The 27,905-nt window shown below is 38.2% G+C and overlaps 1 protein-coding gene across 1 annotated transcript in view; it reads right to left on the reverse strand.

Moving 5' to 3' along the window:
• Positions 1-17,831, reverse strand: part of DCN (decorin) — a 42,108-nt gene extending 24,277 nt beyond the window's left edge. The window contains exons 1-4 of the mRNA XM_072146551.1: positions 17,560-17,831; positions 14,980-15,213; positions 8,885-8,997; positions 4,424-4,637 (exon numbers count right to left, since the gene is read on the reverse strand). Of these exons, the coding sequence (XP_072002652.1) occupies positions 4,424-4,637; positions 8,885-8,997; positions 14,980-15,175 (523 nt within the window). The 5' untranslated portion in view covers positions 15,176-15,213; positions 17,560-17,831. The remainder of the gene's footprint in view (positions 1-4,423; positions 4,638-8,884; positions 8,998-14,979; positions 15,214-17,559) is intronic.
• Positions 17,832-27,905: the final 10,074 nt, after the last annotated feature.

Genomic DNA, 27,905 nt, shown 5'->3' on the forward strand with positions numbered 1-27,905 from the left:
CAAACTCCAGCCTGGCTTTTTTATGTTCCTGGGTATCCTACCATTCAGTCCCTTTTCATTCAGACACCGACTGATAGGATCACCCTGTTGTACCCTTGGACTGCAGGGCAGCTTGAACTTGTTTGGATGTTAGTTGAGATTCTTTATCCACCATCCGCACAATCCTGTGTTGAAATCTATTGTCAATATTTCTTTTCCGTCCACATCTAGGGAGGTGCCACAATGCCATGGCCTTTAAATGTCTTGATGACACTGTGCACGGTAGACACAGGAACATTCAGGTCTTTGAAGATGGACTTGTAGCCTCGAGATTGCTCATGCTTCCTCACAATTTTGATTGTCAAGTTCTCAGACAGTTATTTGGTCTTCTTTGTTTTCTCCATGCTCAATGTGGTACACACAAGGACACAGGACAGAGGTTGAGTCAACTTTAATCCATTTCAAGTGGCTGCAAGTGTGATTTAGTTATTGCCACCACCTGTTTGGTGCCACAGGTAAGTTACAGATGCTGTTAATTACACAAATTAGAGAAGCATCACATGGTTTTTCAAACAGTGCCAAGACTTTTGTCCACCCCCTTTTTTACGCTTGGTGAGGAATTATATCCAATTTGGCTTATTGACAGTTCTTTTTGTAGACAAATTAAATTGAGGACAAAATAAATGCTTTCTTATACCTAAATAACATTGATGGTTATGCTATATAGAAATGTTTCCCCTAAATCCCTTCCTTATCCAATCCCTTCAATTCCTTGGTTGAACTTGATGGACATGTGTCTTTTTTCAAAAGTATAAACTATGATACTATGAAATGAAGATAATACCAAAGAATTTCTGATTGCAATCATTTTATGGAAAAAACTGAGTATTATCTGACGGAATTGCAGGGGTGCCAATACTTTTGGCCACCACTGTACATGTGAGATCGGTTCATGAACTAAAGAAAAAGCAAATATGGCTGTTTATGAGCCCATCAGAGATAGAGCCCATTGGCAGTTGGTGCCAAGTCTATTTTAATACTAATTTTATGTGGTAATATTCTGCTAAGGGATTGCCTCCCCATGTGTTGCACTGTTAGAAATTAACCGGAAAATTAGTTCATGAAAATTGAAAAAGTTAATGTCTTATGGAAAAAATGCTTGTCAACCCACAGGCTCACAGACATATTTTGCACATGTGTGCTAGCCATTGTTTTTGCGGCTAGCTCATGTCCTGATGTGCTTCTCTGGGCTCATACAGACAGCTGTGATTTCCTCAGCCCTGTGTATAATCCCAATGGCCTTAACAAAAAACTCACTGCATGTCTTATTCTTGGCCATGTCTGCCCTCTCAAAGAAGTCCATTGAAATCTGAAAAATACTCATGCAACACAGGTGTCATCTGTGTACCACCCGTATTTGTGAAAAATTTGCTAGATAACAAAATGATATCATACTCCAAGGGTTTGGGACAAGCTGCTAAAATCATTTGCCAGCCTTCAGATTTTATAGGACATCAGCAAAACTGGATGAGATACGGGCTGTTTTTACAGACATACAGTTTAGAAACTTCAAAAAAGACTGAAGACACACTGGGGCAGACTTACTTACCCGGTCCATTCGCGATCCAGCAGCACGTTCTATGCGGAGGATTCGGGTCTTCCGGCGATTCACTAAGGCAGTTCACCCAATGTCCACTAGGTGTCGCTGCTGCACTGAAGTTCGTCGGATTGCACTGAAGTTCACCGTCCTCCGCTGGGTGCAGGTAAGTGCTTGTCAAGCGACACTTTTTTTAAAAAAATGCAGCAGTTTTTTTACGGCCACACCCCCCCCGATTCCCATTGCGTGCATGCCGGCGCCGATGCGCCGCAATCCGATTGCATGCGCCTAAATCCCGGGGCAATTCAGGGAAAAACGGTGCAAACTGGAAATATTTGGATAACCCGTTGGAAAAACGCGAATCAGGCCCTTAGTAAATGACCCCCACTGACTGCAAAAAACTGACAAGAGATCTGAGGTGTGCAGCCATAGGAAAAAGTGAATGCAGGTATCCTAATTCTTACTTTACTGCCAAATAAACACTTTTTTACTATGAGGTTTTTAAAGCATTGACATCTTACTTGGATTGTTAAGATTCTTCTGAATAGGTTTATCTCTGACACAAATAGTAATGCTCCTCTCACTTTTGTTTTAGAGGGACAGTCTACTGTCAGTACTGGCGCAATTCATTACATGCATGTAAATATTATATCATTATTTATAAAAGGTCTCAGATTGGGTTCCATTTCTCTTTGTGTCAAACTAGGTGACAAACTAGTGTGGTGAACCAGAAGCTGACTTAATATTACAGTACAGATTTTTCTTAACTTAAAAGCCACATATAGGGGCTCATTTACTAAGGGCCCGCGGAGTGCATTTTCATCGGGTTTCCCGCCAATTTCCGTTTTGCGGTGCATTTTACAGGGGATTTTGGCGTTCGCGATCAGATTTTGGCATTGGCGCCGGCTTGCACGTGACACAAATTGGGGGGTAGGCTGCCGGACAACCAGATGGATTCGGACTACACTTGGGATTTTACACTTCACGAATTATGTCACAAGAAACGCACTTACAAGCACTGGGAAGAAGCAGGTGAACTCCGGCGGACCTCGGCGGGGAAGCAACGGATGCAGGAACCTGGGCACATGAGCCCCGTGAATAACGCTGGACTTCATCTTCGTCGGACCGTTTGAATTGGGGATCTCGACAGGACCGGGTAAGTAAATTTGCCCCATAATCTTCTATATATATATATATATATATATATATATATATATATATATATATATATATATATATACCTTGATATACCAGTATTATATATGTATATACTCAAGCATAAGCCGACCAGAATATGAGCAGAGGCCCCTAATTTTGCCACAAAAAAGTGGGAAAACCTATTGACTCAGGTAAAAGCCTAGGGTGTTAAATGCATTGGTCACAGCCAGTATATAGCTAGACAGTCCCCTTCCTCTCTAGGATATAGCCATCCAGCCCCTCCCCTCAGTATATAGCCAGCCCCCTGCCCCACTATATAGCCAGACCCCTTCCCCAGTAGTTAGCCAGGCCCCTTCCCCAGTTTATAGCCAGTTCCCTGCTCCAGTAGTTAGCTAGCCCCCTGCCCCAGTAGTTATCCAGCCCCCTGCCCAAGTATAAAGCCAGCCCCTGCCCCAGTATATAGCCATCCCCCTACCCCAGTATATAGCCAGCCCCCTAATGCAGTAGTTAGTCAGCCCCACACCCCAGTAGTTAGCCAGTCTCCTGCCCTTGTAGTTAGCAAGCCCCCTCTGTAGTTAGCCAGACCCTGGCCCTTGTAGTTAGCCAGCCCTATGTCCCTGTAGTTAGCCAGCCCCTTGCCCCTGTAGTCAGCCAGACCCCTGCTCCTTTAGTCAGACAACCCCCTGCTCCAGTGGTCAGCCAGCCCCTGTTTGCCCAATTCCGAAAAAAATGAAGTCAAAACTCACCTTTCTGGCACACACAATATGATGACAATGGCGTCTGACGTCATAGTCTGTGTGGCCAATGAGCACGAACCTGCCGCTGCCTAACGAAGAAGAGAAGACCTGCGGGGGGCGCTGGAAAGGTGAGGTTTGACTTAATTTTTTTTCTTGACTTCACTGAGTTTGAGCTTTTGATCACACCGCACTTGTAAAAGAATAGGGCAATATCCTCATTTTAATAAAACCTGAGATTGTGGCTCATGAACAAAGTTCTAGAAAGTTTAACATTGTAGAAGCTTTGTCAAACATTTTTTTCATTTTCCCATACCAAGTGAAGCAAATCAGAAAATATTCATATTCAATTTGCTGACAGGTCTTATCTGAGAACCAACAAATTCACTCATCTTCACTCATCTCTACTTACAAAACTAGTTTACTACCTCTGATACCAATGGTTATGAGTTCAAATAAAGAACGTAGGGAAAGCATTTCCTGCCCTACTAGAGCAAAAACGAATTGCTAATAAAGGCAAAAAAAAATGTAAGATATAAAAATGCTTAATAATAAAAATTTAAAAATAATTCATAATAAAAAGGTTTTTATTCAGCAGTAAGTTATCATTTGCAAATATGTTTTTCCACAGTCCCTTTAAAGTTGCTTATCACAACTGAGGGTCTCACTGCCCCAGAGTAAAAGTGCCTACAAGTCTCAAGTATATGAACCCTCACTATATCTATATGGAGCACTCAGGAGTACATGTTCTTATGATCTCTGAAGGTTCTCTGATTGGCTCAGGGTTATTGCTAATCCTGGGGATAGGTGGATGAGAGTTCATAGCAGTGAAAACCACTTGAACTCACAATATATATATATAAAAAAAGAGTCCTAATAATCACATCAAACACATACAATATCATATTTAACTGTATAACATTGACACCAGCTGCTATACAAACATATGACTTACCAATAACAATCATGTTGTTCAGTCCATCAAATACAGACTTCTTTACTTTGGTTACCATGTTTTCATGTACACGAAGCTCCTGAAGTGACTTGGGCATATTGGTAGGAAGTTCCTTCAAGTTATTTTTTGATAAGTAGAGTCGTTCCAGCTTTGTGAGAGATGCAAAAGCACCAGGACTGATCGATTTAATTTTATTGTTAACCAGGATTAATGCCTATAAACAAAATGTGATGTTATTAGTAACATGTAAATAGATGTTTAGTTTACAAAAATATTTGGTAAACTACTCTTCTTAAGTATATTGTCTTCTAGTGGATTAACTACTAGATTGAAAAATCTAAATTATTTTCATTTTACGGGGATTAGAATCCAAGAAATCTTTGGAGGAAATGTACTACTACTGTATTTCATAAATCATTATTGCAGGTGATAATAGTAAATTTTGTAATATATTAAATAAACCAATTCCTTATCGACCAACGACTTTATACATTGTGGTGTGATGGTTGTATAGAGAGTGCTCAGGGGCTGAGTCTTCTCTGTATTATGCAGAAAACAAAAATAAGTAAGACAGCAATCCCTGCCCAATAGGGTCTGTATATTTTATTTTGGTGTCTGCAACTGTTGATCCTACAGTAGTTGCCAGAATTCCAATATCCATAGAAATGGAAATCGGCAGCATTCCTTTTGTAATAACATTTAATATTATCAGTTTGTTTCTTTTTATTGCTAATATTTAAAGGAAAAGTAAATATTAACTGCTCAGGAAAATCAAAGGAGTGATATCACTAAAGATTTTCATCTAACCTGAAGTTCATCTGACCTGCCCCATAACTGCCCCACGTAGAACTTCCAGGCTTGATCATCCTGTATGATGTTCCAGAAGCTCCATACTACGCTATATTCACACCTCTCAGAATGTCCAATCCCAGGGGTCTTATTCATTATTAGACAGGTCAAATGTCTTCAATGATAAACACCTCTAAAAGTTTATGCAAGAGCTAAGCCGAATAAAAATCTTGTAGAAGATGTGGCTGCCCAGTTCACTGAAGCTAGAGAATGCCACAATTTTAGACTTTTTATTCTTATTATTTAATGTTAAATCAAGTACAAAGTGGTGATAGACATATCTTAAAACTTAACTTTTAATAAATAAATCATTATAGAAATGTATAAAATATAGAGTGGACTCCAATTAGGAGTACTGAAAACACCAACCAGCAAGAAAAATTACATAGGTGCTCCTAACATAGGCACAATTATACCATGTAATCCTTTACCCAGATATACATAAAAAGCTCACATATGGGTGGTCACATACCTGTATACTATGAGATGTGGGAGCATCTGCTGTATGCCCTGGTGAAATTTGTGGTCTCCAGATGTGATTAGAAAGGTATTGACCTCAGTCTAAACCCATAACGTACAGAGGAGCAGAATGTAGAATGAGTGGGAAAAGGAAGGAGAAAACAATTGTGTGTCTAAAAAAAAGAAACAGGGCATTGGGGGGCACTTTTAGTAGTGTAGAATGCGGGTACCCTAGTAATCCCTACAAACGGGGGGACTGGAGTACCCTGTTCCACCCTAATGACCTCAACACGGGGCTGCAGCCCTAACCAACTGCCACCCCGTCTGGAACCTTACCCTAATATGGACCCACTGTCCCTAATTGTAGGGATGGGGGATCCAGAAAATGGTCTCTTTCAGGCAAATACAGACATAAAATGTCAGAAATATCCTTGTGACCTCTATCTATGTTGAATTGAAAGTTAAAGATAATAGGTAACAGCAATAGGCAAGCAGGTTTAAGGCTTCAGGGTCATACCAGTCAAAAACCCTACAGGGGCATAATAGACCAGTACAACCTGCATCCAGTCTAGCAAAGAAGTATCAGCTGAAGGAGGTAGATGAGATACTATGATATCTAAGAAAGGTTAGTGGCAGTGACAAAGCTAAAGACGTCCATTCTGGAGTGATGGCAAACCAGACCTTGCGCAGGGAAAGACGCCCAGGTCTGGCGCCTTTATCTGGCGTGGTGCCGAGTGTGTCAGTGGATCACATTAGGAGGCACTCCTTCCTTTTCCCACTCATTCTACATTCTGCTCCTCTGTATGTTATGGGTTTAGACTGAGGTCAATACCTTTCTAATCACATCTGGAGACCACACATTTCACCAGAGCATACAGCAGATGCTCTTACATCTCATAGTATACAGGTATGTGACCACCCATATGTGAGCTTTTTATGTATATCTGGGTAAAGGATTACATGGTATAATTGAGCCTATGTTAGGAGCACCTAAGAATTTTTTCTTGCTGGTTGGTATTTTATAGCTTTCTATTAGGTTTATCACCGCTTTGTACTTTCTCTATAAAAATTATGGTTCTAATTCTTTATGTCCAATTGTAACATCAAAATACTGTATGACTGTTGCAATATATTCTCCCTTTGGCTGAGATTTGTCCCATGCTTAATTTTTTTGTTTTTGAAGACGAACAGATGTTTTCTATAACCAGCACTAACAAAGCCAGTCTTGTAATATAATTTTTGGCCAGTATTCTCAACATTACTGGGCTTGGAATCAACTTTTGCAGATGACCTCTAAGAGATATGTCTTAAACATGTTTTAAACTGGATATTAACCAAAGTATGGACTTTAAAACATTTTACAAGCATTAAAGGGAGCATATTATATAATAATAAAAGTAACTATTGCCACTATATATATAATTTAAATTAATCACATTCATAAAAAAGCTCCCCTTAATTATGCACATTTATTTACCTTCTCCATCATCTCTGCTTCATGATCTCCCAATGAACTAATACTAACATCCTCCATTTATTGTGATACACCAGTCACCTGGAATAGGTATCCTAGACAATCAGGTAACTTCCCTACAAGAACAGTTTTACGAGTGGCCTAAAAATAAATCTTTTTAGACACATCTATAAAATGTTAAAATTGACTCTTGTGCTTTTATTGCCTTATCCCAGAATTTCATCCTCCATTTAACTGTACAATACATGATAAAACGCTAGTTTTATGACAAGCTAGTTTTCATACACTATTTAAGACTGCAATAAATATTAGAATAATACAGACTCCACCCACCAGTACCAACTGGATTGGCTGACATTCTTATGAAGGCAGGTTCAAAAATATAAACTAGCAATCAATCTGGAGGCAGGTTGGTGATAACTTCCAAATACCTAGATTATTACTTTTTTATATTATATACTAAATATTATTTAAACATCAGAACTTTTCAGTCTTTCCAATCAAACAACAACAAAGATTAAATAAGGCTTATAAATGATATAATCATAGGTGCATAATCAAGGAGCAACACTAGTAACCAGAACCTTAGATGCATCAAAAAACACAGTATACCAAATATTTAATTGGTAAAATAACTAATACAAACCACAGAGCAGAATTCAAATACAGAGCTTAAAGCAGGCAATAATAATTCCGAAGACCCCCTTGAGGCAGAAGTATAATGCAGGAGAACCCCAGAGCAGACCTATAATGCACAAAACCCTCTGAGCAGACTATAATACTTGAAAACCTCAGAGTAGACCCATAATATTGGAGACTCCTGGAACAGACAGATAGTAGTGGAGACCCCCAGAGCAGATATATATTACTGGAGACCCCCCCCAGTACAGACCTATAATAGTGGACACCCCAGAGCAAGCTATAATACTAGAGAATCCCAGTGCAGACCTATAATATTGGACACCCGAGAGCAGGCTATAATACTGGAGACCCCCAGAGCAGACATATAATAGTACACACCCTCAGAGCAGATGTATAATAATGGTGATCCCCAGAGCAAATAATAACAACAAAGAACTCCAGAGCTAGAAAGTGATATCTCCCCTGCTCAGGGTCCTGATGCTGGATCTATTTGCAGACATTAGGGCAGTTCAAACCCAGGGCAGTTCAAAGCCTGGAGCAGAAGATAACCCACGCCGTGAGAATAGAACAAGTAGTCACCCCTCAGTTCCCCTTTTCCTCTGGGTGCTGCACTGCCCTGGGTCCTGACTTCGACATATATAACCAGCGTCAGAAGCCAGAGTAGATCACAACCTTAATGAATTTGGCGCTCCCTGCATTGCCCCGACAGAGTTCACCAACTTTTTTTGTGGTTCACCATTAACATGGGGCGTGCAACAGAATTGCACAAAAAATTTGGTGCACGGTCCGACTGAGCAATGGAACGCCCCCTCATTTGCATGGTGCCTAGTGCAGCTGAGCCACAAAATGGTTGCATGCGACACAATTGTGGTGCAGACACTACTTATGCAAGCAGTTAAAAGAAAGTCCACCAGAAAACTGGTGCGCAGCCCTTAGTTAATGTGCCCCATAATGTATCTCTACTGGTGGCACTTAGTTTTCTACATTCTACTTTTATTTTATTTTGAAACTTTTTTTGAAATGTATGAATTTCTTACATGAAGATTTTTCAGATTCTTGAAATCATCTTCCTTAATTTCAGTTATCTTGTTGTTCTGTAAGTCAAGTAAAGTTGTGTCTGGAGGAATATTCTTGGGAACTTGTTCTAAACCTGAGGAAACAAATATTGAGTAAGCAACTGAATATGTAAGAAAGCATAATCCTGAGCATGGGTGAGCGTGGGGTTAAAACTTATTACAATTTACTTTCCTGAAGTCCCTTGCGGTGTCACGTGACCACCATGGACCCAGCAATTCATACAGCACTGAACTATATTTAGTCTTTTTAAATTGTATTCAAAAGATGCCAAATTAAAAACTAATGTTTAAAATTTAGAAAATCTTAAAATTTAAAAATCTAGTTTTTAAAATTTGTAAATTACCATTAAAAGAAAGTAAATGACATTTTGAAATACAGAATGTACATTATAGAAGTTGATTACAAGGTAGTGATGGAAATTTACAGTGTTGGTATGGGCAGTGGGATTACTTCTATTCATGTGTATTTTTTTTTTAAAACTGTGATTTTTCTTTAACATAAGAGGTAGAGGTGGGTATACATTGCTACAATTCTATATCTTCTCCGGGACTTCCTTGAACAACTGGGCCCTATACCACAGAAGTGTAATCCTACCTTTTGTGCAACAGTATTGAAGCCTGTGACCAACCATTGTTCATCTTATAACTCTGTCATTAACAAGACTAAAATGTATAAGGTAACTGAAAACATTTATTCCCGAGGTTTTTATGACAACATTATGGTTCCTTGAAAGGATATATACGTAAAGTTCATAACGCCACATAAATGCTGGTAATTCAGGTATGCCTGCAGCTAATGGCCATTAATAGCATATTACCCTAACATTCATACTTTATACTGCTAAGTTGTTTTTTATTATATTCTATTCTATTTCCCTAAAAAGTGCATCACAGTCAGACACAACTCTTTTGTATTCTTAATAGTATTCATTTGCTACTTCATTACTTAAAGGACATCTATCACTAGATCAAAGATTTTAAAATAAGTATACTGACATACTGGTGTGCCCCCTCTGGCAGGATCTGCTGTTCTTTTTGCTTCTTATGCCCTTGATTTTAAGAAAAATGGGCTTTAAAGATTATGCAAATGGGCCTGAGAGGCTCCAGGCTTTATTAACTCCTATCGAGTCCCAGACACAAAATAAGTAATTGGTGTCTTTTAAAGGACACCCCATTTTCATGATGTATGGGGATCTCACCACTATGATCCCACCAATCAACAAGTTAGACTGTGGATAGAGCTCAACTTTTTTGGTGGAAAAACCCCTTTAAAAGAAGTTGTTTCACAAAGAAAGGGACACAGGTCTGGCTTCATAATTAAAGGCACAAGAAGTGCCTGAAAGTTATCAACTTGAGGTTTCATATGTCTTCAAAATTTGCACCAATAAAGAAACAGACTTTTTGGACTACAAGCTGGATCATTTTCTTTTTTTTTCTGGACTCACTAACCCCTGCTTTATAGGGGTTTAATGTGGGGATCTTTACTAGGGGAATGCATATTCTACAACCTATGGAAATGTTAATCCTATCTTAAATCGCAACAAATGCAATGGACTAAATACACTATAGAGTTTTATAGACATTACTTATGGCTTCTTTGGATCTAATGGACTGATGCATGAACTATCAAGATATGGTGATATATTACAATCTCCACAATGCTATGAAATGGAGTATTATGCTACTTATTGTATATACTGATGAATCTGCAAGAAAAGATCAGGAAATTTGGCCTGCACCCTAGTAAGATATTGTTATGATACTGTGTTATCCAGATAACATTTGTGAGTAGGTGCATGCCTCCAACATTTATTAAGTACATTTAACAGTCTATAAGGAGACAAGTGATACTATATTCTATTCTCTATTCAATATGTAGTCTAAAACTGGATTAAAAAAATCTGCAAAAAGAATTGTATTTCTCCGCTTACTTTTTTCACTCCTTTTCAGTGAACTGTACACATCAGCATTTTGGACACAAAATGAATAGAGTGGGAGTTGACCATTTTATGACTCTTGTATGGAAAGTGTTTCCAAATTAAGCTTAAAACTGGTATTTGAATCCAAGTGGTCTGGAGAACAGATTTCTCATTTTCACGCTGAATGCCAAAAGAACATCAGACAATTTAAATTAAAGTTCTCAGTGGGACATTTTATGAAAATCTGATATGTTATACAGATGAAGTCATGGAAAATGAACATCTACAGGCAAAAGTTTAGAAGTTAGCTTCGATCAAACTATAATAAATTTTATTTTGCTAGTATTATAAGTTAGGAGTATGAATAAAACCACCGGTAGACTCATTTTATATACTAGTCAAGATCTAATACTTGAATAATTTAATTGTAGCCAATAACAGCATCGAACTATTTGGGTGTGGTGCTATGAACTCTACAGATGCTTCTTCAATTTTTCTTTTCTATTTTATCAACCATCACAAACAACCATGAGCACTTACTCATAGATCCAGACACTGTAAAGTAGTAATCTTCTTGTATATGTTATATTTGAAGGACTCCTTCCTTCTAAAACCAACTTTTGTAATTATGCTAATAAGAAAGACGTGCTTTGGGGGATATTACCAGATCCCCTTGGTGCTATAGAATACAGGCTGTTACACTGTGCACTGTGCACTTCCACCTGTGTGAGATGACAGCAGGCAGAGGGAATGGGGAAGTGCCAAGGGAAGATGAGACAGTGTTACAGTCTATGAAGCCAGAGCATGGGGGGGGGCTCTGGTAAGCCCCCAGAGCCCTAGTAGCTGATTTGCATAATTCTGAAAGTTGAATTTAGAAGGAAGAAGACCTTGGATAATAAATATAAGAAGGTAACCACAGTCACGGTGCCCGGATCTATGAGTAAGTGCCCATAGTTTATCATGCTTATAATAAACTTATTGTGTACAGTTGAACCTAATTTTCAGAATTGAATGCCTGGAATTGTCTGTCATAGTAAAAGAAATAGCAAATACATTTTGGCAGGATAAACAGACTGGAAACATTTTAGGCAATTCAAGCATGGTATCCCATATTTGGGGTTTGAATTGTGTAAGCGGTATGTTATGCTGGTTAAAGAATCAAATAAACTTTTTAGCTAATGTGGCTTGTCTGAGATTGTAAAACAAAGTTTGCCTTTTTTTTAACTCCCAGATGTTGTTTGCCTGTGAGCTGGGTCTTATATTGTTTCTGAGCTCTATTTAAGTGCACCAATGCGCAGAATGCGGCACCGCCAATTATCTTGGAATTGAAGGAGAATGAGGGGCGGCCATTTGGAGGCAGGGGGCATGAATCATGCTCGAAGTGGGCAGAGCATACAGTGGTCTGGTGGTGGAGCTTTGTTTTACATGAAAATAAATCTTTTCAGGAGTGCTGGCACGTAGCAATATATCTGAAGTACCTCTGGAGGACATGCATAATGCTTAATACAAAACAAGGTACTGTTGGTGGACTTAGCGAGGATAAGGTGATAGGTTCACTTTAATAAAGTAGTCTAGAAACAGTAAACACTAAAAAAGAATAAATGTGATTATTTCATGAAACCTGCTTTTATGAAATCAAAATTATAAAAAATATACTAATTATAATTTACACATATTATGCATCCCCTTTTCTCTACATTCAGTATTCAGAATTAATAACTATTGGTAGTACTACAGGATGACAGGATCTGAGACCTGTCTAAACTCTGAGTAATCCAAGCCTTAATATGACAGTTAGGCCCCTTTCACGCTTGCGTTATTCACTCACGAGTTCTGCGTGTGCTGTTCACGTTCCAAACTTGCATTGCACACTGTCTCATTGTTTTCAATGGGCTTGTTCTTATTTGCATTTTTCTTCATGTGTGTCAAAATCGCAACATCCTCTACTTTTGAATTTCACATGCGTTTTTCACGCCATATTCAAGCCTATAGAGACGCATAAAAAATGCATTGCACTTGCGAGCATTATAAGTGCAATGCGAGTGCAATGCAATTCAAATGAATGAGTTTCTAGATGATGTGAAAAAGGCAGTAAGTGGCATGTGGGTACCAATTAAAGAATCATGGGATTTGAAAGGTGAATGAAAACGCACCGAAAATGCTGTAAAAATGCCAATAAAAACGACAATTTGTTCTTCAGTGAAGAACACATTGCAGATGTTTCCATGCATCTGCTAACTTATCAGAAGACATGAGTACAGAAAGGTGTTCTTCACAATAGTATGTGAAGAACAATATGTGTGAAGAACACATTGCAGATGTTTAACACGGGTCATTCTCCTTTTTGAAGTTCTACGAATATTTCATTGAATTAAAAAAAACAAAGAAACAGGACTGACTTCCTTATTTCTCAATAAAATTACACATTTTATTGCAGAGCCTTGATCCCCTTGAAAAATGCTCGAGTATCCCATTGACTTCAATGGGGTTCGTTATTCGATACAAGCACTCGAGCATCGGGAAAAGTTCGACTTGAGTAACAAGCACTCGTGCATTTTAGTGCTCGCTCATCTCTAGTACCAATTTGTCCCACAAATAAAAAGCCCCCACACCTCTCTGTGAACTGAAAAATAATAAAGTTATAGTTTTTGAAATCAGGGGAGTGTAAAACTAAAATGCTAAAGCATCCTGAAAGGGTTAAACACTCCACAGTGTACACATTAGCTTTGAAATCTAATTTTTCCTGTAAAATTCATGGATATTTGATTATTACTTGTTCAGAAAAATCCTCTGTCTATAGGCGACTGAGAGCTAGGGGCTTTATACAAGTTACAGAAACCTTTGGGCCAGGTTCAGACAAGGTAAAACTTTCCTTTGCTGAAATCTTATTTATGCAATGCAACTGTTTGATGACAGCTAGATCAGTATAGCCATCTATCTTCTGATACATTGGAACTTATACAGTATGTACAATAGAAACATATTACATATACTAGAGCACAAACAAGTTTTACCACTAAGACTAAATTTAAAGGAAATCTACCAGTAACTGTAAGCCAAATTACATTTAAAATACTCACCTATAATCTTGACATGCCCAGATTGCCTGAAAAAATAAAAATAAAAAAGAGGACCAGGGTGTAGGGGTCCTATGTCCCATTCTCCGGGCTGCTGATTATTCATGCCTCCTCGTTGATATCACCTCCCTCTCCAACATTGGAAATGGAGGTATATATCATGCAGGAGGAATGAATTCATGCCTCTCGTGAATTCTAGAGGTGTGAATAATTAGCAACCCAGAGTGCCGGACATCGCGTCCTGAAGCTCCAGTCTGCTTTTTATAATAGTTTTTTTCATACAATCCCGATTTATGAAACTTAAAGAAGACAAGCACCGAGATCAAGATGAAGAGGAGTGTAGGTGAATAAATGTAAAAGCATGATACATACAAATTCAGTAGAAAAAAATTTGAAAATAAATAAGCTGACTCTACATTTCATATTTGGAATTGGAATATTACCCATATAGTGATTGCAACGGGGAATAGCATTATAATAATGAAGCTTAAAATAAAAAAATATTGGGAATTGTTGAATTTATGTATCGTCAAGCTTATTTTTCAATTCTGCTTAGTAAATAGCATGAATAACAAGAATTTTGGAAACCAAATGGGGGGTGTGTGCTGCTTATAGAAGAAGAGCAGAATATTCATAATATACTGCAAGAAACTTATCCAGGAGCCTGAAAAATTAGTTTAAAAAACTTATAAAGCTTATAAATTTTAATAAAATAATTAAAATCAGACATTTTACCTCAAAATAGTATCATTTACAGCATCAGCTCATCCTGCAAAAAAAATTACTCCTAACCAGCTTTAGGTATAAAAAAAAGTAATGTATGTAGGAACATGCTTATGCAAAAAAAAATGTTCTCAAGTGAAATGCACTGGATGTTAAATGGGGCCGCTAGGAAGTACAATTTGTCCCACAGATAACAAGCTCTCATATCGCTCTGTTTATTGAAAAATTAGATATAAAAAGTTATGGTTTTTGAAAAGCAAGACAGGAATAACAGAAACACAAAAACTGAAAAGGGCCCTTCGAGGAAGCATTTTTTATGACATATTGCAGAACTTACCAATATCAGAACACTGTACAACACGAAGGTGACATTGGCAGCGGAATGGACATGTAGGTCCAACTGGTACATCTACTGGGACTATGTCTGTTCCAGACCCATCATCCTCTAACATAAAATCAAAGAGACCTTTTTGATAGAAGGGTTTAGAGTAGCAGACTGTGGCAAATAAAGTGAGGATGATCACTGCCTTCATGGTGTCAGATCATCTATACTTGTACAAACCAATAAAACCTAGAAACAGAAAAGTTACAAATGAATATAATAACATTACAATATTTGATAATCAATCTATATTACTCGCCAATAACAGCCATGGGGTACTATAGAATCACAAGCACTTACTATGAAAGTGACATCAATGGTTGAACGTTTATTAATTTATTAATTGGAGGAGTGTTTTTTTTCATTAAAATAGTCAAAAACTTCTGTAACTGTTGATGCTGTTGTCTTGAAATCTTTACTAAATATGCCCTAATGTATGGACAGGCAACAAGTGGTAGGCAGATTTTAATGGTATGGAATTTGAAGCTCAAATATGTAAGAATAAATATATATAAATCTTAAAACGGTTGTAGTAGATAAAGCTAAATATCACAGGCAAATGAAAAACATCTGCAATCTGTCAGACAGCATGGATGACTTTCTAATCTTACATAAACAGGAAGTACAATTACAACTTCCTTTCCTTGGGGCAGTTAGTCATCAAGCAGCATCCATTTGCCTATGGCCATATAAGGAACGGAATTACAATAATTTTTATGTCATGGAGAGTAAATCCCAAAAATATGCTTATTCCAAGCATTAATAATAGCTGCTAGATTACATTCAATCAAATGGTTGTAAAAGAAAACCCATAAATCTACTGAATACAGGCGGTCCCCTACTTAAGGACACCCGACTTACAGACAACCCATAGTTACAGACGGACCCCTCTGCCCACTGTGACCTCTGGTGAAGCTCTCTGGATGCTTTACTATAGTCCCAGACTGCAATGATCAGCTGTAAGGTGTCTGTAATGAAGCTTTATTGATAATTCTTGGTCCAATTACACCAAAAATTTTTAAACTCCAATTGTCACTGGGGCAAAAGAAAAAAAATTGTCTAGAACTTCCATTATAAAATATACAGTTTCGACTTACATACAAATTCAACTTAAGAACAAACCTCCAGACCCTATCTTGTATGTAACCCGGGGACTGCCTGTACTGTCTTCATACTAATATGTAGCAATTTTTCTCAGCATATTTTTTTTATTTCTCAAATTAGAAACGCATGAAAAATCTAACCCCTGCCTTTCATAAGACAAGCCATTAAATGCATATGTTTTAAGGGTATGGTTATGCTTCGGAATATATTAGAATAAAAGCACCAAATGGGATTTGCTTGCCAAATCTGTGGAGAAATGACTTTGGAATTTCCACTCTGAAATGTGTTTTCTCTATCCCTGGCTTTTAAATTGGAAAATCGTTGAAATAAAATATTAATAGTAATTTCAATGCTTACAGAAATTGCATTTATATTACTGTATATAATTGCTGCATGACATAGATAGATATAGTTCTATGTGTATCTGTGACCTATTGATAGATTCATTGTTTTATATATGCTGTGTATAGGGGGAGGGAGGAGCTTTGGGATAGGGCTATCTTTTAAAATGTCTTCCTATTGACTATAATTATGCTACAGTAATAAACATATATATATATGTATATATATATATATATATATATATATATATATATATATATATATATATAATATAATAATTTATGAATTTAAAAAAGTGTATATTTTTCATTGCTTCATATGTATGCAGCACACCGCTGTTTTACACTGCAAATACCAGTATGCCATAACATTTTTAAGAGTTATATGTACATGTTGAAATTTATATAAACTTTAAGCTAAGTATTAACTGTTTGTTGTATATTATACATGTAGTCTCCATTCATTCAGTTACATACAAAGTAAGTTTTTTTGATAAAGATCTCAGTGACTGTCTGTATACTCCTCAGATATTCAGAACATTACAATAATTCCACAATAAGGGAAAAAAACATCAACTCATGCAGAATAATAGCATTTAGCCAAGGCTTCTTATATCATACTTAAACAATTAAGTAAGTTGGAACCTATCATTACATTTAAGCAAACCACTTAGCTTCCAATGCAATGACTGCAGTATGTAATATTCCACAGTTACAAGATCTGCAGGATATTACACAGCAACACATGTAAGTATTCTACAACACATGATCCTTAGCAAGTATAGCTCAATTCTGGCTGCAATAAATCAATGTAATCTCTACACTCGGTTACCGTTCATATACTGTACAGCTGCACAGGAGTGTACTCAGGACTCACTTGTTCTAAATATAGGATAAAACAAAATGTAATATAGCAGCACTTCAATAGGCTCAGTAAAATCTATGAGCAACAAGCCTAAAGTGAGGGATGCATGCAGACTAATAGGGATTGTCAGGAGTTCATTGCTTCAGATAATGTTTTTATAGTTAAAGAATATAAAATAAAGAAATAATTTTCCTTTTTGATCTCCAATGTTAATATAAACCATACCTGGTAGTCCTGGGATTTGGAAGAGGAACGTTCAAAGTAGAGATGTAATTTAAATATTCAGTCCAGACAAAAGGAGCCTACAGGTGTGTAGAGGAGGAGGGGGTAGACCCAGTGCTCTGAGACTGTCACTCAGTGAAAACCCTCCTGCTCCTATTCCCAAGCACTGTTAGAGAATACAGTTCCCTTCAATGAACACAATCCAGGCTGACACCCACATTAGATCATATGGTAATGATATGTCTCCAACTTCTTTAGCCAGAACTTTATCAGCCTTTTCTTTCACATTTCATAGTAATCTGCAGACAGTATTGTAGTTTTTATAGTATTGTTGTGGGACTTCAATCATTAAACTGACACTTTTAGAAGGGAAGGGCCAGGGAGAATTTACAACAGTCTGGTACAAAAGATTGAGGTGTAATAGAACCTCTGACTGTTGGTTTCTACAGCGTTGGTTTTACTATTCCCAAAATTTAGGCACATCAGACATTTTAACATGTCACCAGCACATCAAAGCTTAAGTAATTCACGTACCGCTTTTTTGCTTTTCCACATCCTATTTCTGTAGACATCACATTGGACACATTTTATCTGGTGTAAGCATAGAATTTAGGATGAGAAATTCATAACTACAAAATACTTTGGAAAGAGGAGTGTATATGTCCTTTTACAAGGAGACTAACCGCATAGCCATCTACTGTACAAGACAGAGAGGAAGATATGTATGTATATCCTGCTTCATTGTACATTCATTTGAAGTTCCTCGCAAGAAACATATATACCTGTAAGGCAGAACTATGCATACAGTTCAGAAACCTAACGTGTACCACCATGCCTGCCTCCGGGCTATCACCAGGTGTGCAATCATGTCTTTATAAAGTGGAAAATTTTGGCTCTGCCATTCACAATTCTAATAATCTGCTATCTGCTATCTAGTGATCTATCTTACTCTCTCTAGTAATGAAAAAGAACAAATTTAGCTAGCAATTAGGCTTTATGCACAGAGTGGAGCCTGAATGGAGGTGCACAGAGTGTATTAGGCTCTAAACTGCAGAATTATAGGTGCCATGTTGGAAGCAGTTTGGTGTCTCTTTACAGTAACATCTCTTATAGATTATTAACATATCACCAATCATATATAAAATAAAAGATATTTTATGGGTTTTTAGTACATATACCTTTCTTAAGCTGCTTGGAGCCATGATACCAGTTCATCTCTGATGGCTTAGTGATTTAATTCACTAATATAATATGTACTGGCTATAACAACCGGAGTTGCCCGGGATAGTAAATAACTGCTCAACTGCTCTTAGCTATAACAGAATAGAATGGGTTAACAAAAAATATTTTACATGTAAATCTCTCTCTTTCTGTCTGTCTCTGAACTGTCTGTGTGTCTCTGGACTGTCTCTCCGTGTGTCTCTGGACTGTCTGTCTGTATTTGGACTGTCTCTCTGTCTGTTGCTCTGTGTATGACTGTCTCTCTATCTGTTTCTCTATGTATAAATGTCTCTGACTGTATGTGTCTGACTGGCTCTCTATCCATCTCTTGACTGTCTCTCTATCTGTCTTTGTATGTACTGTCTCTGACTGTCTCTCTGTCTGTCTCTGGACGGTCTCTATGTCTGTCTGTTTCCCTGTACGTGACTTTCTCTCTGTTTGTTTCTAACTGTCTCTCTGTCTGTCTCTCTATATGTGACTGTCTCTGACTATCTCTGACTGTCTCTCTGTCTGTCTGTTTCGTAGACAGACAGACAATTCCTGGAACACTAGCCCAATTCAGTGAGGGACACTACCCCCATACAGTGAGCAATACTACTGTCATAAAGTGAGGAACACTACCCCCATACAATGAGGGGCACTACCTCAATACAGTGAGGAACACTACCCCCATACAGTGAGGAACCCTACTCCCACACAGTGAGGAACACTACCCCCATACAGTGAGGAACACTACCCCCATACAGTGAGGAACTCTACTGCCATACAGTGAGGAACACTACCGCCATGCAGTGGGGAACACTACCCCCATACAGTGGGGAACACTACCCCCATACAGATGTAAACTGGAAAATTAAAGCTCCTAGCTACAAGCCATGGTTGTGATTGGCCAAGGGGTCACTGATGGTCAATCATAGCCATGGCTAGTTGCTAGTGGTGTTACTTTTCCATTTTGCATGCTTACATTTTTTGGGATGCCACCACACTGGGTCATGGAATAAACATGATTTGGCAGCCAAGGCGGTAATATATCCGGGTCATGTTAGGTACACCCAAACCCCATGGGGAGGTAAATCCCCATATACAGCCATACAGTGAGGAATACTACCCCCAACAGTGAGGAATACTTCCGCCATACAGTGAGGAACACTACCTCCATACAGTGAAGATTACAGCCATACAGTGAGAAACACTACCGCCATACAGTGAGGAACACTACCGCCATACAGTGAGGAACAATACCGCCATATAGTGAGGAACACTACCGCCATACAGTGAGGAACACTACCGCCATACAGTGAGGAATACTACCGCCATACAGAATACAGCCATACAGGGGGTGCACTACCGCCATACACTGAGGAACATTACCGCCTTACAGTGAGGGACACTACCACCATACAGTGAGGAACACTACCCCCATATAGTGAGGGACACTACCTCCATATAGTGAGGGACACTACCGCCATACAGTCAGGGACACTACTGCCATACAGTGAGAGACACTATGGCCACACAGTGAGGAATACAGCCATACAGTGGGGAACACTATCCCCATACAGTGAGGAACACTACCCCTTTACAGTGAGGAACACTACCTTCATACAGTGAGGAACACTAGCCCCATTCAGTGAGGGACACTACCCCCATACAGTGAGCAATGCTACCGCCATAAAGTCAGGAACACTACCCCCATACAGTGAGGAACACTACCTCCATACAGTGAGGGACACTACCGCCATACAGTGAGGAACACTACCCCCATACAGTGAGGAACCCTACCCCCACACAGTGAGGAACACTACCCCCATACAGTGGGGAACACTACCCCCATACAGTGAGGAACACTACCCCCATACAGTGAGGAAAACTACCCCCATACAGTGAGAAACACAACTGCCATACAGTGAGGAACACTACCTCTATACGGTGAGGGATGCTACCCCCATACAGTGGGGAACACTACCCCCATACAGTGGGGAACACTACCATCATATAGTGAGGAATACTTCCCCCATACAGTGAGGAACACTACTGCCATATAGTGAGGAACACTACCGCCGTACAGTGAGGAACACTACCGCCATACAGTGAGGGACACTACCCCCATACAGTGAGGAACACTACGGCCATACAGTGAGAAACACTACCGCCATACAGTGAGGAACACTACCGTCATACAGTGAGGAACACTACCGTCATACAGTGAGGAACACTACCGCCATACAGTGAGGGACACTACCGCCATACAGTGAGGGACACTACCCCATACAGCGAGGAACACTGCCTCCATGTTCCCAGAGTTCTCTGCCCCATGTAACAAGTTGTGCTTGCGGCCATTTTCCTAATAAAGGGGGGAAAATAAATAAATACATTTGTAATTTGTTTCCACGAATCACCGTGAACTTCAGATTCATGACGCCTCGAAGTATTCCTGAAATTAGAAAATTAGAAATTAGAATAGATTCGCCCATCTCTAATTATTATACTTCAGTCTGACAATGAGCCATGAACCATATTTGTAATAATATTGTTTATTACTTTAATATAATATCAATCAAACCAGAAACTCTTACAAAAGTAAAATTAACCTACCCTTGATATGTCTAAGGAACTTTTTGATATTTTCAATTACATTTAAACCCACTTCTAGGATTGCATTTAAAAACAAAATTAAAAAAAAAAACAAGCCTGGAAAGTGTACAGAAAATATTTTAAAAAATATTATATGTTTTCATTTTACAAATAATATAATTTTTTTTTATAAATGTGGACAGCCCTTTAATGAATCCCTAGGAGAAGCGTAACTTGGCTTTTCCATATTGTATCACAGTTGAAGACTAGATCCCAGATTGTAGATTAAAACATTTCTAGTAGGTCAGTGCTATATTTTAATATAAATTCAAATGTTACATCACATTTGTTTGTATACTCAATAACTTTTTTACTAATCGTAACTAAGATAAATCCTTGTAGCCTTTATATAGTAAGGTTATTTAAGTCTAAAGACCCATAATTACAACTGATTCATGTGGTATTGCTTTGTTAAAGACACTTTCATTTTTTTTCCTGGAATACTTCTAGGCGCATGCCACGTTTCACAAAAGATTCCTATTTCTGAATCATCTCAGGAGATTTTCCACTTTCATATAGTGCTGAAATTTTTATAGGAAGAAAGTTTGTGGAAACATTATAAAAGCAGGTAGAAAACACATACATGTAGTTTGCATTGCATACAATATAATAATAATAATTCTTTATTTATATAGCGCCTACACATTAGTGCCTACAGATTACGCAGTGCTGCACAAAGCATGACAAATTGGTCCCTGTCCCCAAGGGGCTCACAATCTAAACAACAAGGAAAGAATGTACATGCTGGTTATACTTTGAACCAGAATGACATTACTACAAAAAAGTAATTTACACAGACCCTAGCATCAATTTACTATTTAAAAAGAATACTTCATAGTAAACCACAATGGGGTATCATGAAATCATTACTGGGCTTTCCTAACTTGCACAATTAATATTCTGATTGTAAAAAACCCTTTTGCTATTAAGTGGCGTACAGTCTGTAGTGACTGGAAGGTATGTTGTAGGCTATTTTTATAGCATTTTTGATGGTAAAATAATTTCAATTTCCTGGAGTCCAAATGAATTCCAATTCCAATTGAATTTCTTGGTGTCCTAGATATGTGTATAGACCACAAACAACAGGAGTTAAAAATAAAAAGTCTTGTGGATGTTGAGCATGGATAAATGATAAAAGTGCTTTGTCTTGAAAACCCAAACAAGTTCTCTACTCAAGATGTTAAGTGCCCCACATATTAGGTCCAATTTATCATCAAGGGAATTTTTAAGCCACTTTTCTGTTGGTGAGTCTTAGAGCAACGCACTTATAAAAACTATAAGGTAAAAGGACAAGTCATGTGTGATGCCACGGAACATTAAATTACAAGGTGTAAGTCTTTATTGGTGAAATACGAAGGACAAAGACATACATACTGTATATACTCGAGTATAAGCCGACCCAAGTATAAGCTGGGGCCCCAAGTTTCACCACAAAACCTGGTAAACCCTATATTTTTTTACTCGAGTATAAGTCAAGTTTGGGTTTTCAGCACATTTTTTTGTGCTGATAAACTAGGCTTATACTTGAGTATATATGGTAACATGTTATGTGTTAGGGGCAGACTGGGAACAGAAAGACAGAAACAGACAGTGAGCCCTGAAATGGAACCCACTTAATGATTCCTACCAACTTAACAAAATCCACCATAGATAGTGACTAGTCCCTGCTCAATTATAAGTGATAACAACAGAAAAGGACAAGACAAACAAACAAATTAGAAAAGTCACCAGAGCAGAGTCAAAAACCTAGAGGACAACAAAATACCATTGAGACACAAAGGGATCATCAGAAGACAAGCCAAGGGGTCAGAAGATATCAGCAGACAGAACATTTATTAACATAGTGGTATTTCACAGGTCATTATATAATGAGCTACTCCAAATTACCTGGTCAACAGCAGTTAAAAACATTGCATCCAACATAAAATTGAGATTTCTCCTCTTCAACTGTGAATCCCAGCTGTAAATCCCAATAAAATTGAATGTACATGTAACAAAATATGTATGTCATTAATCCTTCATCTTTAGATTCTGCAATAGATGCAGAGAATGCATGTACTCTGCAAACTATAAGCTCCCTGCAGGCACCTCAGACAGATATAACTTACATATAAAAACAGTTCTGATGTCACTTCAAACAGGAAAATCCCAATTTAAAATTGCATGAGGATTGTTTTTCTAGGTATAACAGACATGGAGATATTTACAGTTACATTTACTGCCAGGAGTGGGAGCAATATAAGAAAATTGTATTACCAACTGTAAATTTAAGAGTGGATATCTCTGGCACCCAGAAATGCAACCATTTAAAAGGGGGAATTCTCTTTAAAATAAAGCATGCACTGTTTTTCTAGGTGCTACCATTCAGATGACAAAGTTGTTTGAAAGGTGCCCCTTTTTTGCTAAAAAAAAAGTTGCATGAAAAATTTGCATAAGAAAAGTATCTGTTGTTTCTGGTGGTGCACTTCTGGGACTATTTTGTTACTCTTTAACCCCTTTATCCCTTAATGACCAAACCCTTTTTACTTTTTGAGTTTTCATTTTTCACTCCCCACCTTCAAAAATCTTTAACTTTTTATTTTTCCACTTGAAGAGCTGTGTGAGGTCTTGCAGAAGAAAAGCCCATGTATACATAGCTGCAGATCTTTGGTATATTATGAGGAAATGCACAAACAATAACCATCTTAAAGAGAACCCGTCAGGCAAAATAACCCACCTAACTAAATATATTTTCATAAACCGCCATTAGAGAGCATTGCCTTTGTCCCTTCATTGTCCCTCTACATGCCTGTAAACCTAAGCAATGAGGTCCTAAAGCTGTATGTGAAATGTCCAATGAGTCATTATCATATTCAAGCTGTCCAGCTTATTCATGAGTGGGAGGTACAGCTACACCCCCAGTGCTTGACTGACAGCCTGTGTAATGGTGTGATGTATAATGGTGTGATGGCTCCTCCATGTGCTTCCTGGTGCTGGCGGCCCCTGCAGCCTTTGTGTATGAGTTACTCCTATACACATGACTGACAGCCTGTATAATGGTGTGAGGTATAATGGTGTAATGGCTCCTCAATGTGCTTCCTGGTGCTGGCGGCTACACCCCCTGCAGCCTGTGTTTATGAGTTACTCCTATACACATGACTGACAGCCTGTATAATGGTGTGATGTATAAGGTGTAATGGCTCATCCATGTGCTTCCTGGTGCTGGCGCCCCCTGCAGCCTGTGTGTGTATAGGAGAGATACAACAGCTCCAGGCAGCCATGTTATAGCAGAACATGTCATGTACTTGTGTAGCTGATGTCTGTGTCTCTGTGAATTAGGAGGATACAGCATGTCAGCAGATCCAACACACACACTAGCAATGCTTTACTATACATTACAAACAGAGCAGGGGGAGGAGAGGGGAGGGGTAACAGGGGTGACATCACTGCCTCTGACCATGTGACCAGCATCATTTACATAATAAAGAAAAGAGGATTTTAGAATGATTAATTTATGAATTGACTACAAAAAGGCTAGGACGGAATCCTTGTGAGCTGCTCCAACAGGTAGTGGTGACAGGACTAGTGACACAGACCTGATGACAGGTGTCCTTTAAATCTACAACAATAACACAATTAAATGTGAATGTGCACATGACCTGCATAGTTTTAGGGTGGGATCCTGAACACTCTACTGTGGCGCGCCGAAGAGGTTCATTTCTCAGATTTAGCAAGGAGCAATACATTTAAATTCCTTTACAATTAATAAAGATTCATAGACAGTAATAAACCCCATCTCTGAAAAACTTCCCTGTATAAAAGAAAGTTGGATTTTGATAAATTCTATGGGAAGATCAATCTAAAGTGTGCAGAGTTATTTCAGACAGTCTTATGCTGCACCAGGTTTATCAAATTTCCTGATGCTGGATGATAAGTCTGATGTAGTTTAATACTATAAACCACTCCTCGTAATTGGCTTAGGTTACACCACAAAACTGGGACATAATTTTGGTGTATTAGAATGATGTTTTACACACTGACTTTTCCCCGTGAAGCCACACCACCTTTCCAGAGGCCTATGGGCTGTAAAAGTGTCTGAAAAACTTGTTGCAGACAGTTGTTTGGAGCAATTGGACAATTGGAGCAATTTTTACATATAAAAAGAAAAATGCTTCCAATGTCAAATGAAAATGTGATGAGTCACTTTTGGAGGTGCATGAGGGAGCATGATTTCAGACACCCCAAATTTATATTCAACATCAGTCCTATTAAAAATAAGAATATCATCTTTTAGATCACAGTGTCATTCTGTGAGCTAAAGATGCAAACAGTTAAAGAAAATAAAAAAAAAATAAGGGAACCTATCAGCAGAGATTGACCCAATGAAACACCAACAGTATGTTGTGCTTTAGATTTTCCAGATCATGTCTCTTTCATGACCCAGTGAGGTGACATCATCCAAGAGATGAGATGTAACTTGGTTTTATAAAGTCACTGAGGTAGAGAGTTTAACACTGAAGTCAAGCTCTCAAAATTCCCCTTCTGTTGTGTTATTCAGTCAGATTTTAGGAGATATGGTTGATATGGATGAAAAACTGTCATTTACAGAAAAAGGAACATTCTTATCAGTGGAACACTTTGACTTAAGTGTTAAACTCTCTGTTTTTGGGACTTTCTTTAACCAATTTACATCTCACTCCAAAGTTAATTTTCTGGATGATGCCACCAGACTGGACCATGAAAGAGACATGATCTAGAAGGGGTTAACCTGTTTGTCAGCATGCTGGTAATGGTTTATTAGGTCAATTTCTGATGGCAGTTTCCCTTTAAACGATAAGATTCTTATCTTTGATATGGCATCAAAACATGGTTCTTGGTACTACAGTACTTAGGATAGAGGCAAATGAGGCAACATTCCCTCTGCTGCCTCTAAACTTGATTCATCACAGGCATTTTGTTTTATGTTTTATAGGTAAACTGGCGAAATTTCATAATACTAGGGTATTGTAGTTCAGCCAGGAACATGGCACCTCTGATACCCGCTGAGTGACTGCACCTGGAGGCCTCTAAAATACAAGACCTCCAAATAAAATAGATATACAAGACCCTACAGGGCAGTAACTGATCCATGCATCACATTGGTAATGTCGGTGATAAATGTTTGATTTTAGTTTCGCCTTGATAAAATTGTAGAATATATACATATAAAGACAGACGGCAGGCAGACTGTCAGATTTGGAAGTGCTGTCAAAAAATGATATCTTGAGGCAAAACTCTTTGAAACTTGCACTTACATTTTTAAAGATGAAAGATTACTGGTGTTTTTCACTTTAGTAGGTTCTCAAGAGGGCAAGATGAAGTCACTGACCTGTGGAAGACCTTGCTATTATGAAGTTTCAGATCTTATTTTTCTGGCACATGGACTTGATATAAGCTGCAAAACAGACTAAACTACTCCTCTCTGCTTCTTTACTTTATTGGATTATTTGTTCACATTAAAACTATAAACTTTTAATGTTTATTTACTATTTACAGTATATAAATAATACTGTTCATAACTAAACGTTTGAAGCTATTAATTTTATATACAACCTGTTATATAATTCACTCTTTTTCCTGTAGTAAGCAGTGTATCTTGAAGCCTTCTGAGGTATCACCACCTTAGACATACATGGAGGGTAATGATTAACTCTTTCCATATATAGAGGACGCTGAACTGATCATATAACACAGATTGGTTACAGCTGACACCCCAGTGTGACACCCCAATGTGACACCTGCAGTCGAAGTGAGCTCCAATTGCGGGTTTTCAACCTTTTAAATTGCCTGCTGAGGGTGTCTTCCCCACTCTGATCGTTTCTATGGCAGTACTAAAGTCTGGTCAGGACCCCAGGGCTGTCTGCAGTCAGTGCCTGTAAGAGTTTGTCTGTATTGCAGAGTATTATCACGAACAAGCAATCAGATGATTGCTTGGTCATGTCCTATGGTGCAAGTAATAAAAAGGTTAAAAAAAAGTTATTCAATAAAAAATAAATTAATAAAAATGGCCAAAATCCCCATTACCACATAAAATGACATCTAATGTAAAAAGGCAAAATCATAACACAATCCCCACACATATAGTTTTATCATGTCCGCAACCACCTGTAAAAGCAAAATAAATCATAACTGAATTGGCTCGATAAACTCTGTTAAAAAACTGTTAAAAACCTACCAAAAATTACAATTTTTCAATCACTATGCTGCACACAAAGTGTTGAAAATCTTCCTAAAAGCTGTTTTTAAAAGTTTGAAGGGTGTATAGGACAAAACTGGCAGATGCAGGGCGCTCCCTTCTGCGCCTCGCTGGGCGCCAATACATCAAGCAACATCCAGATGTGGGGGGGTCTCTGTACTCGGGAGAAATTGCATAGCCAATTTCAAGATGGGTTTTCTCTTTTTATATTTTGAAAATGTATAAATTTTGGGGCTAAATGAATGTATTACAGACAAAATTACACCTTTCTCAATTTCAT

The sequence above is a fragment of the Engystomops pustulosus genome, chromosome 4 (genome assembly GCF_040894005.1).
Source record: "Engystomops pustulosus chromosome 4, aEngPut4.maternal, whole genome shotgun sequence".
Classification (NCBI taxonomy): Eukaryota; Metazoa; Chordata; class Amphibia; order Anura; family Leptodactylidae; genus Engystomops; species Engystomops pustulosus.